The sequence below is a fragment of the Bison bison genome, unplaced genomic scaffold (assembly GCF_000754665.1).
Source record: "Bison bison bison isolate TAMUID 2011002044 unplaced genomic scaffold, Bison_UMD1.0 scf7180017864472, whole genome shotgun sequence".
Taxonomy (NCBI): Eukaryota; Metazoa; Chordata; class Mammalia; order Artiodactyla; family Bovidae; genus Bison; species Bison bison.
In genome coordinates, this window is record NW_011495033.1 from 187,282 (window position 1) to 205,192 (window position 17,911).

At 44.5% G+C, this 17,911-nt stretch overlaps 1 protein-coding gene across 1 annotated transcript in view; it reads right to left on the minus strand.

Annotated features, from left to right (window-relative positions):
- Nucleotides 1-17,911, minus strand: part of RAP1GAP2 (RAP1 GTPase activating protein 2) — a 186,729-nt gene that overhangs the window by 39,076 nt on the left and 129,742 nt on the right. Inside the window, exons 8-12 of the mRNA XM_010861308.1 lie at nt 16,709-16,812; nt 8,789-8,867; nt 7,961-8,014; nt 4,924-5,007; nt 2-76 (exon numbers count right to left, since the gene is read on the minus strand). Of these exons, the coding sequence (XP_010859610.1) occupies nt 2-76; nt 4,924-5,007; nt 7,961-8,014; nt 8,789-8,867; nt 16,709-16,812 (396 nt within the window). The remainder of the gene's footprint in view (nt 1; nt 77-4,923; nt 5,008-7,960; nt 8,015-8,788; nt 8,868-16,708; nt 16,813-17,911) is intronic.

A 17,911-nucleotide genomic window follows, 5' to 3' on the forward strand; every position in this document is an offset into this window, starting at 1 on the left:
TGTCCCCTAATAGTTCCAAGAACTCCTTGAAAGCTGGGCTCTCTTCATTGTTCCCAAACAGCTCCTCCTCCAGGGTCTGAAAGAGAAACAGGATCAGGGACAAGAGTTAAGGAAAAAAGAAAAAGGCTTACTGGTGCCACCAAGGGAGGGAATGTGGTTGTCCGGATACCTGGTCCCTTTCTCCCTTTCCCCATTCTGCACAGTCACACTCAGTGGCTCTGTCATCCTCAGGAGGAAGGACTAATGGGACTCACTCAGCAGAGCTGGATTTGGGGGGTGATTAAGGAAGATTTCTATTTGAACAAGAGCTACTGCTCACTGATCACTTTAAAAAGAAAAAGGCATGACCAGTATTCAGATACCTTGATTTTTTAAAAGCTTCCAAAGTTTAATGGATAATACATTTTCCCAAGCCTATGGATACATAACTTCCAATCTAGCTAGCCATAATTTCATTGCACACTATATGATAATATTAATACGTGACTTTTTAAAGTACTTGAGAGTTTCCAAAATAATTTCATCATTGTGTCTTTACAACAACACTGTGTTGTAGGTACAGAAAATAAATTGAGTCTCAAAGGAAAAAATAAAAGGACAAAGCTGAAGGAAAGCGTTCTTAGACTTGATACCATAAACCAATCCAAAACTGAAAAATTCATAATAGGACTTCTGACAAAGGATTTGTATCGGAAATATACAAAGAACTCTCAAAACTCAATAGTAACCAAAACCACAGTGAGACAGCACTTCACACTATAATCAAAAAGAAAGACAACAAGAAGTGTTGGTGAGGATATGGAAAAATCAAAACCCTCATACATCGCTGGTGGGAATGTAAAATGTACCATTTCTTTGGAAAATAGTCTGGCAGTTACTTAAAAAGCTAAACATGGAGTTACCATATGACCAGAAATTCCACTCCTAAGAATACACCCAAGAGACACAAAAACAACAGTTTATACAAACAAAAAAACAACTTGTATACAAATGTTAATATTATTATTATTCATAATAGTCCCAGAGTGGAGACAACCCCAATGTCCGTCAACTGATAAACAGATAAACAAAATGTGGTGAAAGTGATAGTCACTCGGCTGTGTCTGTTTCTTTTCGACCCCATGGACTGCGGCCTTCCAGGCTCCCCTGGCCATGGGATTCTTCAGGCAAGAAAACTGGAGTAGGTAGGCATTTCCTTCTCCAGGGGGATCTTCCCAACCCAGGGATCAAATCCGTGTCTCTCTGCATTGCAGAGTCTTAACCATCTGAGCCACCAGGGAAGCTAAAATGTGGTATATCCATACAATGGGATATAATTCAGCCATGAAAAAAGAATAAAGTACTGATTCATTGCACAACGTGAATGAACCTTGAAAGCATTATGCTAAGTAAAAGAACTGACATCAAAAGCCACATATTATGATTCCATTTATGTGAAATATCCAGCAAATCCACAGAGATAGTAGAAATAGATACGTGGCTGACAGGAGCTACAGAGAATGGGGATGATGGAAGTGACTATTAGGTATGGAGTTTCTTTTAGGCGTGATGAAACTTTTCTGTAGTTAGTGGTAATAACTGCACAATTCTGTGAATATACTACAAACCACTGAACTGTGCACTGTATTGAGATATAAGTCACATGCTGTTGTGAATTGTATGGTATGTCAGTTATACCTCAATAAAGCTGTTATTTAAACATTTTAAACTCAACAGGAAAAAAAAAATCCAATTAGGAAATGGTCAAAGGACACGAACAGTCATTTCACTCAAGAGGATACACAGATGGCACATATGATGTTCAAATGAGAAAGGATGTTCACTGTTATTAGCCATTGTGCTTGTGAATATGCTTAGTCACTCAGTGTGTCCAGCGCTTTGTGACCCCACAGACTGTAGCTCGCCAGGCTCCTCTGTCCACGGGACTTCCCAGGCAAGAATACTGGAGTCAGTCGCCATTTCCTCCTCCAGGGGATCTTCCCGACCCAGAGATCAAACCCGTGTCTCCAGCACTGCAGGAAGATTCCTTACCCACTAAGCCAACAGGGAAGCCCCATCATTAGCCATTAGAGAGGTGCAAATTAAAAGCATCATGAGATCTCACCACACATCTACTGGAATGGCTAAAACGCGAAATAGTAGCAGCACCAAATGCTGGCAAGGAGGTAGAGAAAATGGATCACTCACACATTGCTGGTAGGAATGTAAAACAGAACAACCATGCTAGAAAACAGCTTGGTAGTTTCTTATAAAACTAAACATATAATCACCACACACCCAGGCAATTGTCTTCCTAAATATTTATCCCAGAGAAATGAAAACTTCTGCTCACATAAAAAACTGTATATAAATGTTCGCAGTGGCTTTATTCATAATAGCCCCAGACTGAAAACAGCCCAGGTGTCTGCCCCTCAGTGGGTGAATGGTTACACAGACTGTGGTTGTTGTTGAGTTGCTAAGTCACGTCCAGCTCTTTTGTGAACCCATGGACTATAGCCTGCCAGGCTCCTCTGTCCATGGGATTCCAAAGGCAAGAATATTGGAGCGGGTTGCCATTTCCTTCTCCAGGGGATCTTCCCGACCCAGGGATTGAACCCACGTCTCCTGCACTGGTAGGAGAATTCTTTACCACTGAGCCACCTCGAAAGTACGGTATAGGTGCAATTAAAAAAACAGAAGAGTAGACTGATATGATCTTGGATATGGTTTGTAAATGTCTAAAGTTTGAGAAACAATGCTCTCTAGCAGGGGCCAGCAGACTATGTCCCGAGGTGCCAAGTCTGGCCTGCTGCCTGTTTTATAAATAAAGTTTTACTGGAACACGGCCAGGCCAATTAATTTAATATTGTCTGTGGCTCCTTCTGTACTACAGAGGTAGGGTTGAATACCTGCAACACAAACAGTATCGCCCAAGAAGTCTAAAGTATTTACTGTCTGGCCCTTTGCAGAAAATGTTTCCCAATGCCTGATCTATCACAACTCAAGCCCAATATGCTATCTGCCTCAGGTCAGGAAGCTAGGGTTCAGTAGAATAACCACTTCCAGGCAATGTACATCTTCTCCTGAAAAAAAAAACAATCTAGCTTATGCTCTGGGGTGTGTACCTCTCTCCAGGATTCAACTCTGTCTGGGATTACTGTCTTTATTTTTGTATTGGCCTTGAGCTTGATCATGCACTCAGGGAGGGGGTTCCTAGTTATTGCTGTATCCGCCACAGTGCTTAGCAAAGTGCCTGACAAACAGAGAGTCAGATGGGGCTTATTTATATCCTAGGGCCAGCATAGGGCTTTCACACAACAAATGTTCATATTAATCCCTCCTAATGTAGGTTTGCAAAACAACAATTCATGTTTTTTAAGAAGAGACTTTTATCTGCCCTTGCGCCCACTCCTTGCCTCAGTCGTCAGGTACGCGAACAACATGCAGACTCCCTCAGATTCCTTCTCTGAGGTGGATGGTTAATGTTCAGTAATTATAATTCTGCCAGAACATTGGACTGTAATCACCTTATAAGATCTGCTTTGGTAAATTTCACAAGCAAAGAACTTTAATTAGTGGGACTGTATTATCAGAGCTGTACAAAATAAAAATGCAATATGTGAAAATAATTAGAGCAGCTACTTGAATAATTCCCTTACATTATAAGATGCATCTGTGTTGGTCTTTCAGCTCCTCAAGCCTTCATTAATTAGAGTGTTTTTAAGCAAACGCATGCCTCTTGTGGTCTAATATCTTCAGACAAGGAAGTCAGCTATCATCCAGCTGAGAAAGATGTTGTCATGCAAAAGAGATGACAGAGGTAATACTGAAAAATACTATTGACCTATCATAAGGAGGGCCAAACCTTTATTCATTCATTCATTCAGATAACAAAGAATTGAATGTATTTCTATAAGGTCACCGTGCTAGGCTTTTGGATGATACAAAGACGAAATGGATGTGGAACCTTCTCCCATCCAACACAGATGAGGAAATAGTGGTATTAACATCCTGACCACTTCTCAGCATGTTAATAAACGTTCATGGTAGTAAAGATGGGAAGTTTGTGGTCAAATGAGTATGGGAAATACTGAGTTCAACAAAGTTATAACTCTCAGAACCTTTAAAGTGTTCCCACACAACTGATTACTCCCCTTGGAACTCATTTGTTCATAGAGTACCTCACCAGACTAGTGTCTCATGGAACATACTTTGAGAAACACCATTCTGGTCAACTAAGGTCTAACGGATCACATTTTGAGAAATACCATACTGCTCAACGAGGGTCTCATGGAACACACTTTGAGAAACACATTTCTGGTCAACTAACTCCAAAGCAGCACATGAAGCACCCCAAGAGACAGAGAAGGATGAGCAGTGTGTACTGGTAAAAATTTTTAACAACTTGCTCTCTAAAGAGAGAAAAAACAGAAGCTCTGGTGTTTGCCCATTTCCATGTTGTGAATACTTTCATCGTGGCTTATTGGAAGCCACCAACATGACACCAATGAACAAAGACCTGGGCAGAGAGCACACACTCAATGCCAGAACACTACTCACATCTGGGGAGCAAAAGCAAATTCCCAGCAGCGAGAGTGGTGGGCAGAAAGAAAGCAGCCTTCACTAATCCATTCCCCTCCACCCTGTCTGATTTTTCTTGTGACCAACAGCCCATTGTTAAACACAAGCAGAAGTAAGCCAGGAAAAACTAGAATTCATAAATGAAAAACTATATCGCTGTTTCAAGGATGCGCAAGCCTTTTTGAGAGCACCAGCCTACCTTGAAGACTCTGCCACCTCCAGTCTAATTCTTATGTGGACAGGATGGTTGTACTCACAATGTTTAAGAACATAATCCAGGAGCTCTTGTGTGTGGGGAATGGGAAAACAAGCATCCCCAGGGAGAAAACACAGGCTCGAGGGACATGGATTCATGATGCTTACCTGCCTGGCTTTCTGGTAAATGACCCCAAATTTGAATGTGTTGTTGACGTCATGCTCGTCGTAGGACACAATCATTTGGGAGGCCTGGAATACGAGGGAATAGAAGAAATCAGATTACCAACCTGGAGGCAGAGTGAGGAGTCAGGTGGAAGGGGAAGTACCCATTTCAGTGGAGGACGGGCCCCGGTTGATATGAGATGTTCACACGTGGAGGAAGAGAAGAGATGAAGTCAAGTACACAGTCAGGATACAGCTCCGAAGGTCTCAGCTAGCTTCCAGCCCCTGGGCTTCCCCCAGTGATGAAACCTCTGGGTCACCCCTTCCATTTCCATCCAGATCTATCAGCCAATGCCTGTGCACAGAGAGAGTCCTGCAGAACACAGGGAACTGACTTGACCCCAGTGTTTTTATCTGGGGAGTAAAAGTGAAGCTGGAACCCCAAAACCATAGTCATCAAGGATGATGCTAGCTCTAATTTCACCTCTAATCAGCAAATTTTTTTTATTTGGCTGTGCTGGATCTTCGCAGCTGTGCACGGGCATTCTCTAGTTGAGGCAAGCGGGGCTACTCTTAACTGCAGTGCATGGGCTTCTCATTGCAGCAGCTTCTCTTATTGCGGAGCATGGGCTCCAGAGCATATAGTCTTTAGTAGCTGTGGCACACAAGCTTAGCTGCTCTACAGCACATGGGATCTTCCTGCATCAGGGATCGAACCCATGTCTCCTGCACTGGCAGGCAGATTCTTAATCACTGGACCACCAGGGAAGTCCAGCAGAGAGATTTTCAGCAAGGCGCTGCTCCCGTCCAGACTTCAATCCCCCTTATCCATAAAATGAGAGATCTCTAAGGAGGAACATACCCTAATTCAATATGCAAAGAAAAAACAAACAAAAAACCCTGACCATTGGTTCCATCTAATTGTCTCTTGTGTTTCAAAGAGTCGGTCAGAAACACTAATCTCTAATTTTCAGGCCACTGCTTTACCTGTGCAGCTTTGATTAAACCACTTAACTTCCTTGGGCTTCAGTTTCCTCATCTGTTCAATGAAGACATGTGGCTGTGAAGATTCAGGGAAACGGGGCACACGAAGTGCAGAGCACTCAGCGGCTATTATCATCAACATCTAGGTAAACCCTCTAGAAAGATCAGAGCTGGACCAGATTGTTAGGAAAGAGAAGACTTAGTGGCTATTCTCTGCAATAAAAAGGAAGGATTCAACCACATGAGATGCTACGGAAAGAACAAACCAGACACAACTTGTTGGCTTGAGTACGTGACCCGTGTCAGCTGTCACACCTGACATCTCTCTCTGTGGCTCTCAGCTGCCTGATGAAATGGACACGTCTCAGCTTCACCTGGAAGATCAGCACTGCCTGACCCCAGAGGGCGCCCCCCAACTCCCGTCTGGGATGAGTCAAAGGCTCGGAGCAGCTGCCCTGCCCGGGAAGAGGCACTGAGCCATGGATAGCCTCCAAGGAACATTCTAAACTCTGTGAACTGTAAAAACATGCACACATCTCAGCCAGATGAACATCCCAGCCGGACGAAGCAATCCTTCCAATCTAGAAAACGTGAAAATACAGCTGCTCTTCCATTATTCCCAGAACCGGAGGCTTTACAAGCTACAGAGAGAACACTACAAAAATGAGAGTCATCCGTGGCTATGATTTGACAACGAAAATTGCCAAATTTGTAGTTAAGTTAGGGTTTTATGATGGGGTTTTGATGTTTGGTTAAACCTCAGTAATTCAGCTTTAATTACAAAAGGGAGGGCAGTCTGAGTGATAGAAAATGTTTGATGGAGCGCAGCATATTACTGGGAAGTGCCTTGGATGCTCGGATGGGGTGAAAGAGCTGTCTTAGAGGAGAAGGACTCTGGCACATTCTCCACATGGGAGAAGATTCTGCCATTAACTCTGCCACCGCGTGGGGACAAATAGAGTGTCAAGCACAATCGTGAAAATCTGAGGTGTTGATTCTAGGGGTTTGGGGTGTCCCAGACAGGACAAGGTCCCTCTTCACACACACCCCCACCAGACGTTTCACCTCCTGGTTCCTGGTTGTCAAAACCGGGACTCAGGAAATGGACTGACCAGCCGCAGCCAGCCTCAGCTGGCCCACAGTGGACGCTCAGGAGCACCAACCACTTTGCACGATCTCTGCCTACACCCTGCGGGCGCCCAAAGCAGTGGCCAATGCCCTGGGTCTCTTCCTATGGCCAACTATTTTTTCATTTAAAACAAAAATTGTATTTTTATTTTTTGGCAGCGCTGTGCGGCATGAGCGATCTTAGTTCCCTAACCACGGATCAAACCTATGCCCCCTGCATTGGGAACTTGAAGTCTTAACCACCGGACCACCAAGGAAACCCCTCAATGACCGATTTAAAGTGATTCACTGTCCATGCGTGATTTAGATCCTTTCACGCCGAGTTGTTCTTGAATGGGCTTATGAGTTCATTTTGTGAATACTGTTTTTCTCCTCACCCACACCCCCACATCAGAACTGGGGTCAAGATCAGGCCAATCCTAAAGAAGCTGTTAACAGAGGACCAGCCGAGTCGATTAACTAGAGCCCGGCGGAAGAGGCCTAGCTTGTGAGGCCTCAGAACTGCAATAATGTCGGCAATGGGGAGCCGAGGTCTGGCCTTGTATTTCTTAGTGGGGTTCTGCCTTCTGCTTGCTCCCCGACTCCATGCTCATGGCTGACCAGGTCTGCAGCAGCCCCCCACCTAGAGGCAGAATCACTCCCCAGCTCAGCACCAGCCTTGGGGAGGTTCAATCAGGGTGAGATGGAGAAACTGCTACCCGTCTGCTGTCCCCATTCATGGGGGCCAGAGACCCAGGCGTGAATGAGGATGGGTTTCCAGCAGATCAGTTTGTGAAGGGGTGGGCAGGGAGAGGGGAAGACATGGAGATTTGTCATGGAGACCCCACAAAAACCCCCAAGATGCATAGAACTTCCCACAGAGCCACAGGCATGCAAATCCAAGCCAAGCGGCAGCGGCCTGAGTCAGGGGGAAGGAAAAGGTCCTCACCTTGGGGTACAGGACAGGGTTGAATTTCAGCCCCACTGCGTCGTCACAGAAAGCCTGAGCGGGGAGAGAGAAACACACAGCTCAGGGGCCATGTCCACGGAGCACACCTGGGCTGCCCTGCCCACCAAGGGAAAGAGCATGAGGCCAAGATCTGCAGGGCCCAGGGGTCTGGGGTCAGATGCTGGGCACTGCTGGTCACTCGCATGTGGTCAGGAAAGTCAAGAGACCTTCCTGGTGTTTCCCACTGAAGTGAGGCCATCAAAGGTATCCAGCACAGCTCTGCCTGGCCTTCCCGCTCCCGGAGTGTGGGTCCAACCCAACGCAGCTGATCATCCTTCTTGCCCCACGTTTCTGACTCAGTTCCCAGCATCCCAGAGAAGGGACCCGGGCCCCTCCATCCACTGATGGCTCCTTACCTGAAGGGCTTCTCCGTCTGGATCAACAGCTTGACCATCCCTCAACCCCAACCATCCTCTGCTGTAAGGCTCCCAGCTGCCCCCTCCCCTCCATCCTCCTCTGAAGCCCCACCATACTCTCCATATCCAGGCCTGTCTCTCCATTTCTCTGGTCTCCTGAACTAGCTGTGAACTTGGTGTAAGAACCTGGGATAAGAGCAGCCTGTTCCCTGAGCGGCCTCAGCAGCGAGGATGACGTGGAGTAGGGATTTGGGGGTATCCACCAACAGCTCCCCCACCCCATGCATACAGTCAAGGATCCAAGAGGACAGTGGCTCCTCCTTCCCAAGGGCAGAGCCTACCCAGGACAAGCCTGTACCCCCAAGACCCGGCCTAAAAGAGGAAGCCACCTCCTCTTGGTGCCAGCTTTTACCTTTGCGATCTGAGGGACACTGGGCAACTTGCTCAGTCCGGCCAAGGGAATCCGCTCGTGCACCGTCTTCACTTTGGACCTACACACGTTCAAAAGATAAGAAGAGGTGAAGATCACCTTTCACGACATGGATGAGGATGAGAAAGGGGAGTCCACAGAAATGGAGTCAATGAGGAAAGTGGCTGAGGTCAGAACAAGCCACAAAGCAGGTACCTGATTCATGTCACCCCTGGGTCAGACCTGCCTCATGCCACCCGACCCAGGCATTGGGTGCCCCCGACTAAAATGGGAAAACAGAATCCTACTTAGGGACCCCATGGGAAATGGATACTCAAAGAACCTGCTAGGTACAGCTGACTGCAACTGAAACCCAGGAAATGCAAATAGTCACCTTCAAATTCAACATTATGTTTTTGCTTCTTGCTGGGTTTTTTGTGTTCTCCAGAAGAAGTAGGCAGAGCTTCTGGATATATTCGGGTCTGACATGCAATTAAACCTTAAGAAAAGAAAACCTAATATTTGAAAATCTGGACTTACTCAAAATATAAATGGGATGCGAGTTGCTTTATAAAGAGATTCACCATAAGATTCTAAATTTAGCCCATTCCCCTGATTCATTCAGCACATTATGAAAGTGTTGAATTCCACCGAATGCTTTTCTGCATCTGCTCAGATCATCATATGGTTTTTAATCTGTTAACCTGGTGGATTACATTTCTGTTGAGCTATCTTTTCATTTCCTGGGTAAAACTCCACTTGCTTATGCTGTATTATTTTTTTTTCATATCCTCCTGAATTTAACTTGTTGATATTTCATTTAGAGTTTCATACCTATATTCAGTAGCAACACTGGCCTATTTTATTTTCTTGTGCTTCCCTTGTCAAGTTTTAATATCAAACCTCAAAAAATAGGAAGCATCTCATCCTTTGAAATAGTTTGTATACCATAAGAATTTTCTGTCCCATAAAGATTTGCTAGAATCTATCTGTGAAATCTCTGGGCCTGCTCTTTTTCATTTGGAGGATACTGTTGGCTACCAGTTAGGTTCTTTAACGGTGAATGTTAAGGTTGTCTACTCTTCACCGAGTCAATTTTGGTAATCTATGTTTTATTCTATAAAATCATCCATCAAATGCATTAATATAAAGTTGTTTTTGGTGTTCTCTTAAGACTTCATTTCTATTTGTACTTGTAACCCTTCCTTCATTGCAGAAATAGTTTCTCTTGGTATCTTTTCTGTTTTCATTATCAGCCCTTGCTGGGGGTTTAGTTTATTAATCTTTTCAAAGAGATAGCTTTTAATTTGTTTACTATCTCTATTCTTTTTTTTTTTTGCTTTCTACTTCACTAGCTTATGCTTGCCTTTTTTCTTTCCTTCTATTTTCTTTGGTTTCTGCTTTGCCTAAAGCTATGACAAACCTAGATAGTGTATTAAAAACCAGAGACAACACTTTGCTGACAAAGGTCCGTAGAGTCAAAGCTATGGTTGTTTTTTTCCAGTAGTCATGTATGGATGTGAGAGTTGGACCATAAAGAAGGCTGAGCACCAAATAACTGTTGCTTTCAAATCGTGGTACTGGAGATGACTCTTGAGAGTCGCTTGGACTGCATGGAGATCAAACCAGTCAATCCTAAAGGAAGTCAACTCTGAATTTTCATTAGAGGGACTGATGCTGAAGCTAAAGCTCCAATATTTTGGGCACCTGATGCCAAGAGCTGACTCACTGGAAAAGACCCTGATGCTGGGAAAGATTGAAGGCAAAAGGAGAAAGGGGAGGCAGAAGATGAAATAGTTAGATAGCATCACCGACGCTATAGATAGTGGGGGATAGGGGAGCCTGGCATGCTGTAGTCGATGGGATCGCAAAGAGTTGTATACAACTTAGCAACTGAACAACAACATTCTTTTTCTAACATCCCAACCTGCATGCTTACACACTGAATCTTTCTTCTTTTTTACAAATGCATTTAAAACTATGCATCTCTCCCTAAGTACCACTTTAGCTGCATCCCACACATTGATAGGTGGTATTTTCACTGTCACTTAGTTCTAAATATTTTGTCAGTTCTTTTGTGATTTCCCCTTCAGCACATGAGTTATTTAAAAGGGTTTTCTTTGTTTTTTTTTTTTTTTTTACCATTCCAAATGTACGAGTTTTATCTTTCAGTATTTTAATTGCTGACTTCTAATTTAATTTTTGTATATTCTGGGCATATAACCTATTACATTAGTTAGAAAGTCACTCGGTCATGTCCAACTCTTTGCGACCTCATGGTCTATACAGTCTATGGAATTCTCTAGGCCAGAATACTGGAGTGGGTAGCCATTCCCTTCTCTAGGTGATATTCCCAATCTAGGGATCGAACCCACGTCTCCCGCATCACAAACGGATTCTTTACCAGCTGAGCCTCAAGAGAAGCCCCCAGATATGATATTTATTATTTGAAATTTGCTAACTTGATTCACGGACTGTTTTTTCATGTCCATGTGAGCTTGAAAAGAATGTCTTTTTTTTTCTTTTGTTGAGTTCAGGAATGTATCAGGAATGTATGTTAGAAGATCAAATTTGTTAACTGTGTTGTTCAAATCTATATCCTCATAATTTTTGTGTCTGCTTGGCCCATTGGTATCTAAGAGGTGTTCCTGAAATCTCCAACTGTAGCTGAGGATTTGTCTACTCACATTCCTATCAGCATTTGCCTCTTTAACCTCAAGACTATGTTACTAAGTACAAGTTCACGACTGTTAGACTTTCCAGGTGGACTGTTCTTTTGATCATCATGTAGGCTAAGGCCTCTGAGGGGTCCAGTAAAGAGCGTCTTTCCTGGCCCAAGTTATGAACAAAATCAGAAGAAAAAAAAAAATAGAAATTAAAAGTAAGGCAGCTGGGGACTTTGCTGGTAGTTCAGTGGTTAAGACTCCGCACTCCCATTGCAAAGGGCTCGGGTTAGAGATCTAAGATCCCACACGCCACACAGCATGACCAAAAAAAAAAAAAAAAGTAAGGCAGTTGGAAATGAAAATGACTCCTTTGGTACTGATAAAGGTGAAGAGGAAGCACAGTAGCTTAGCGTGAAGCTGAAATGGATGTTTAAACTAAACCCCAGAGTTATCCACCAGTCACAGACAGTGTGGGGCAGGGATAAACCCCCTCTCCTGGGGTCTGCTCAGGTGAGGCTACAATACAGGGAGCAGAGGGATTGCCCCAAGGGCAGACAGCTTCAAGAGGAAAAGCGAAAAGGATACAGCTACCTACATCAAGTTCTTACTGCACATTTACCTACCAAGAGGGTGGAGAGAGCCAGGAGTGCTACCCAGACGTGTTCCCTTCACAAAGCAAGGAAATCAGGAGCAGGGAAGGATTCCCAAGTTACCAGAGTGCTCCTTTTATCTCTACTGATGCATTGTCCTTGAAATTCTATTTTTTTCCGACAGTACTATTCCGACGCCAGATTTCTTAGCTAGTATTTTTCCAGAATATCTTTTTCTATTTCTTCATTTTAAATCTTCCCATGTCATTCTTCTTTAGACATGACTCTTACAAGTAGAATACAGCTGCATTTTAGTTCAATCCCATAGCCCGAGATTTTCATAGACTATTTGTACTTGTGCTTACTCATATACTTGGAATTGTTTTTATCACTTTGTGTTGTTAATAACCCTGTGTTTTTTCTTTTTTCTCCTTCCCTGCCTTCAGTTTGGTAAACTTTTTAAAATTCTTTTTATCCCTCTGCTAGTTTAAGAGCTATATATTGTATTTCTATAACTTCCAATACACCTATTTATATTTTTCCAACAAGCTCTAAACTTACTTGCTATTTCTCTCCTGAGGAAGGAAGAAGACACAAAAGCTACTGAACTCTTTCCTTCCCACTGTCTTTTGTATAACTGTTTATAAATTTAATTCAAGAATTTTTTCTAGGAAAAAAAAAGAATTTTTTCTTTAAAAAAATTCTTTTTTCCAGTCGTAATTAAATTTATCAACATAGTATATCTATTTCTTCTTACTTTTTAGTTGCATCTTTTCTTTTGGTTTTTATTTTCTTCTAGCTGAAGTATATCCTTTAGTGATTCTTTCAGTTAGATTCTGTGAATAATGTACTCCCTTCATTTTTTTTAAATGTATGAACAGCTTTCTTCCACCATTTTAAAGCTACTGTCCCACTGTCCCATGGCTGATAAGAAACTTGCTCTCAGCCTGGTTGTCATTCATAGATAATCTATTTTTAGGTAGCTTTAAAAATTCCTATTTATCTTTGAAGTTCTAAATGAAATCTGTTCTTTACAAGTTTCAAATAACTACCTGCAAACCATCTAGATCTAGAAACTTCTGGAGAGAGAATTATTTGAGAACTTTTCAATTTATTCCACTACTGTTATTGATCTGGTCAGGTTTTTCACCTCGTGTTAAATCTAGTCACGTATGCCCTCCTAGAAAAGCATCTGCTTCAAATGAAATTTCGGATATAATAGCATGGGTTGAACACAATGAGCTTCTCTGGTGGCTCAGTGGTTAAGAATCTGCCTGCCAATGCAAGAGATGCAAGAGATGTGGGTTCGATCCCCAGGTCTTAACCACTGGACTGCCAGAGATGTCCCTAACCTTTTGTTTTTAAAACAGTTTATTTTTTCTAGAGGTTTGCTAAAAATACAAAGTTAATGGATATCAGAATTTAACTTGGCTTGCTATAATAAATCCTTTCCAAAGCTTGGATATTTTCCTATCCTCTAAACACTGCTGCTGCTGCTGCTGCTGCTGCTGCTAAGTCGCTTCAGTCGTGTCCGACTCTGTGCGACCCCATAGATGGCAGCCCACTAGGCTCCTCTGTCCCTGGGATTCTCCAGGCAAGAATACCGGAGTGGGTCGCCATTTCCTTCTCCAATGCATGAAAGTGAAAAGGGAAAGTGAAGTCACTCAGTCGTGTCTGACTCTTAGCGACCCCATGGACTGCAGCCTACCAGGCCCCTCCGTCCATGGGATTTTCCAGGCGAGAGTACTGGAGTGGGGTGCCATCGCCTTCTCCACTCTAAACGCTAAGTTATGCTTTTTTAGATGCAGGATCTTTTCTTTCACCAAACTATTAGGGTTTGGGTTTTTTTTTTTTCCCTCTCCTTCTCTTTATATCCAAACTTAAGAAAGGTGGAGCTTCCCAGGTTGCACAGTGGTAAAGAATCCACCTGCCAATGCTGGAGACATGAGAGACACGGGTTCAATCCCTGGGTCAGGAAGATCCCCTGGAGTAGAAAATGGCAACCCACTCCAGTATTCTTGCCTGGAAAATTCCATAGACAGAGGACTCTAGTGGGCAGTCCATGGGGTTACAAAAGAGTTGGACATGACTTAGCGACTCACCAAGCACACACATTGAAAAAGGTGACCTCTACTCAGGCTTGTTGCTGCTGCTGCTAAGTCGCTTCAGTCATGTCCAACTCTGTGCGACCCCATAGATGGCAGCCCACCAGGCTCCCCTGTCCCTGGGATTCTCCAGGCAATAACACTGGAGTGGGTTGCCATTTCCTTCTCCAATGCATGAAAGTGAAAAGTGAAGTCGCTCAGTCATGTCCAACTCTTAGCTACCCCATGGACTGTAGCCCACCAGGCTCCTCCGTCCATGGGATTTTCCAGGCAAGAGTACTGGAGTGGGTCGCCAGTGCCTTCTCCGCTTGGGCTTGTTACTTGTCTCCGAATTGTAAGGAGATTCTCCTTGGCAACTCTCACAGCACACACATGTTGTTAGAATCCTCAGATTTTAGCTGGAGAGCTGGTTGCTCTAAGACATCAGTTAAATAATCCAGAAGCTGACAGGGAATGAGGAAGAAGCTGGGATAGAGTCACTGCCAGCAGGGGAATTTCATCTCTGCATAATTTCTTCTTTGTGCCTGGTGAAGTTACTAGGCCGTGGGGCCAATTTTTTTTACATCTGGCTTTCGGTATACCATGTGGCTACCCAACTTCCTAGCTGGTGAATGGCTTTTCTCTGCCACCCTGCTCAGTGGATTTCTACTGGGAAAGCCACATTTGAGCTTAACTCCCCAGGGCCTTTTTTTAAAAAAAGAATCCTATGCATTTCTTTTTAGTATTTATTTATTTGGCTGTGCCTGGTCTTAGTTGTAGCACGAGGGATCTTTGATCTTCCTTGTCGTATGTGAGATTTTTTTAGTTACAGCATGCGAAATCTTCATTGCAGCATGTGGGATCTAGTTCCCTGACCAGGGATCAAACCCCGGGCCCCCTGCACTGGAAGGGTGGAGTCTTAGCCACTGGACCACCAGGGAAGTCTCTCCCCTAGGCATTGATTTCAAATGCTGTTGACCCAAAACAACAAAAGTGGTTCCATGTGGAAAGACCCCTGAATATTCCAGGGCTCACCCTTACTTCTAAACAGCACAGAATTATCTCCAACATGCGGGAAACCTGGGTTAGATCTTCCCTGGGTTGGGAAGATCCCCTGGAGAAGGGAAAGGCTACCCACTCCAGTATTCTGGCCTGGAGAGTTCCATGGACAGTATAGTCCCTGAGATGGCAGAGTCAGACACGACTGAGCAATTTCCATTTCATCTGTTCCCTCATTACACTGCTTTCTAAGGAAGAGGCACTGAGGTCAGTTCTCAATATCACCCCATAGATTACCAAAGAATATAAAAATCATCAAAATATGCTGTGTGCCAAGCATCTTTCTCTCTCTTTAAGTCCAGGTGTGGCATTTCAGATAGGATATGGTATTAGAAAAAGAGGGTTAGATCCTTGTGTTCAATTATCTTCTTACTCAGAAATGCTACCCCATCTGGGTCTGAGTTTTATTAAGAAAGGAAGTAATTTTCTTCACAGAGGTTCACCAACTTGAAATCCTATTAGGATATGGGGATCCAGGTATTACTCTCTCAGAATATTAGTGCTAGTGATTTAATGGACTCTTCCTTGCCTTGCAAACATCATTTCTAGCCAGGTGAACCTCAGCAAAGAAAATTGGTTCCTTTCTTAAGAAAGAGCAAATCAAAATTGGGTAAGTGCTGACAACTTCCTTGTACCAGCTCCCCACTCCTCCTATCCTTCCCGTTGCAAGGCTAGTTGTCACTCTCCATCCCATTTTTATCTCAAAACTTGGGCAGAGAAAAAATGCTATTGCTCTTTTCCAAATACCATCAAGGACTTCCAATTAGATTCACAAATATGGACTGGGAGCTTGACAGGTTCCCAGCACACTGCTAAGCACCATTGCTGATTTTCCCCGCTTCTCCACCAGCCCAATGGGGACAGAGATATTTAAGATTGACTCTCTGTGTTCCTACAGCATCCTGTGCAAATCAATAAAATCATACTGTGCCATGCATTAAAATCCTCTGTGTTTCTCACCACTAGGCCTGAGGAGAACATGGACCATCCCGCTGTCATCATTGCAAAAGATGTTCTTAAAAAACACGTAAGCCCAACAGAAACCAATTCCAGTTCCTGCCCTTGAGAAGGTCATAATCTGGAGAGAGGTCCCCAGCCTGGCTGTGAATCAGTGCTCCGGTTGTTACCACCATTCCTTTTTGGGGAACCCAGGGTACACAGAGATGCTTTGGGACCTATTTTCCAAGGCCAGATGCACGCTGGAGGCAGTGTTCTGGTAAACCTTCTCCCAGGACAGTCTGGAGCTGCATCTCAGCAGGATGAACCACCTTCCTCTGAGTCCCAGTCCCCACAAGAGAAGCCCGTGGGGGTATGGTCTAGGTGACCTTGAGACCAGACACCACGCTGACTCCTGCAGTCAGCCAGCTGGCACAGATACCTGGTCTCCCCGCCTGGCAACTCACACAGATCCCCAAGACTCTAGCCAGGTTTATTTCCCCAGCACACCCAGACCAGACCAGTCAGACCGGTATTTCTGGGTACTGGCCACTAGAGGCGTGGCCTCCAACAGCGCCAAAGCCCCACCTGAGAATGATCCGAAGGTACTCAACACCCTCGGCCTCCTCACACTTGACGGACAGGAGCAAGTTTCCCAGGCTGCTGCCGGTACAGTAGAAGTTTAGATGATCCTAGAGACAGAAATCAGACATTAGCGGAGATGGGGAGGACCCTCCAGACATGTTCCCCCAAATCACCTGCTTCACCAGGAGTCAGAAGCCCCAGAGCAACAAGGAAGAGACAAAAGGGAATCTTGTGGTTCTGCTGGTGATGGTAGGGGGAGGGGTAGATGAGGGGAAGGAGGAGAAGGGCCACAGTAACAGGTTCCAACTGCCCGGAGTCCCAGGACCTGCCAGGCACTGGGCTAAAAGCCCAATATCCCTTTACTCCTTTAATCCTGACTCTTTACTTTATGCAGAAGAAAACATCATCGTGCCCATTTCACAGACGGGTAAACCACGTTCAGAGTCGTTAACCATCCAAGGTCACATCACTAATAAGTGAAAGATCCAGGGTTCCACATCTGTCTTGACCAAAGCACAAGTTCTTCACCACAAGATACCTAGTCTGCTGCCTAGCTCCCAGGGGCAATCCTCCCCACTTCAGACTATTTGCAGGAATAAAGCTGGGAGGGTGGAACCAGTTGGTGCTCTAGACAGTGGGTCTCTCCCTGGCTCAGGTAGCCCATCTAGTTAGGACCAGTTATCTCAGGGTGGGGCCCTGGAATCTTCATTTTAACACATTCCCCAGGAGGTGCTGATACACAACTCCTAAGACTGCAAAACTGCCTTAGGCTGGAGATTTCGGGAATCTGCCCTCGGGACTTCCGGAACCTGGCAAGTCTGGTGGGCAGAATATATTTAAGGAAATGTAAAGTCGTCACTTTTAAGCCATCAGAGGCTCACAGCACATCATCTGGTACAAGTACCAAGGGGGACCTGCTAGAATGAGGACACAAGAGACTTGTACTATTTTGATAGAAACAGACTTCCTAAGTGTGAGAACATTTTTTTTTTCCTTCCACTCTCCTTCACCTCCAAACACTACCCATTCCATCACCTTCTAAAATATGTGTCGGGGGTGTTCCCAACCTGGACCCATCACGCACGAGCCTTCCTGGCTCTGCAGATGCTCCGTCTGCCCCACCCTCACCCCCCACCCCCGCCCAAGGGGCAGAGCCAGTCGAGGTAGGCAGCAAGGACAGGGGCAGGACTCGGAAGAGGAGAGACA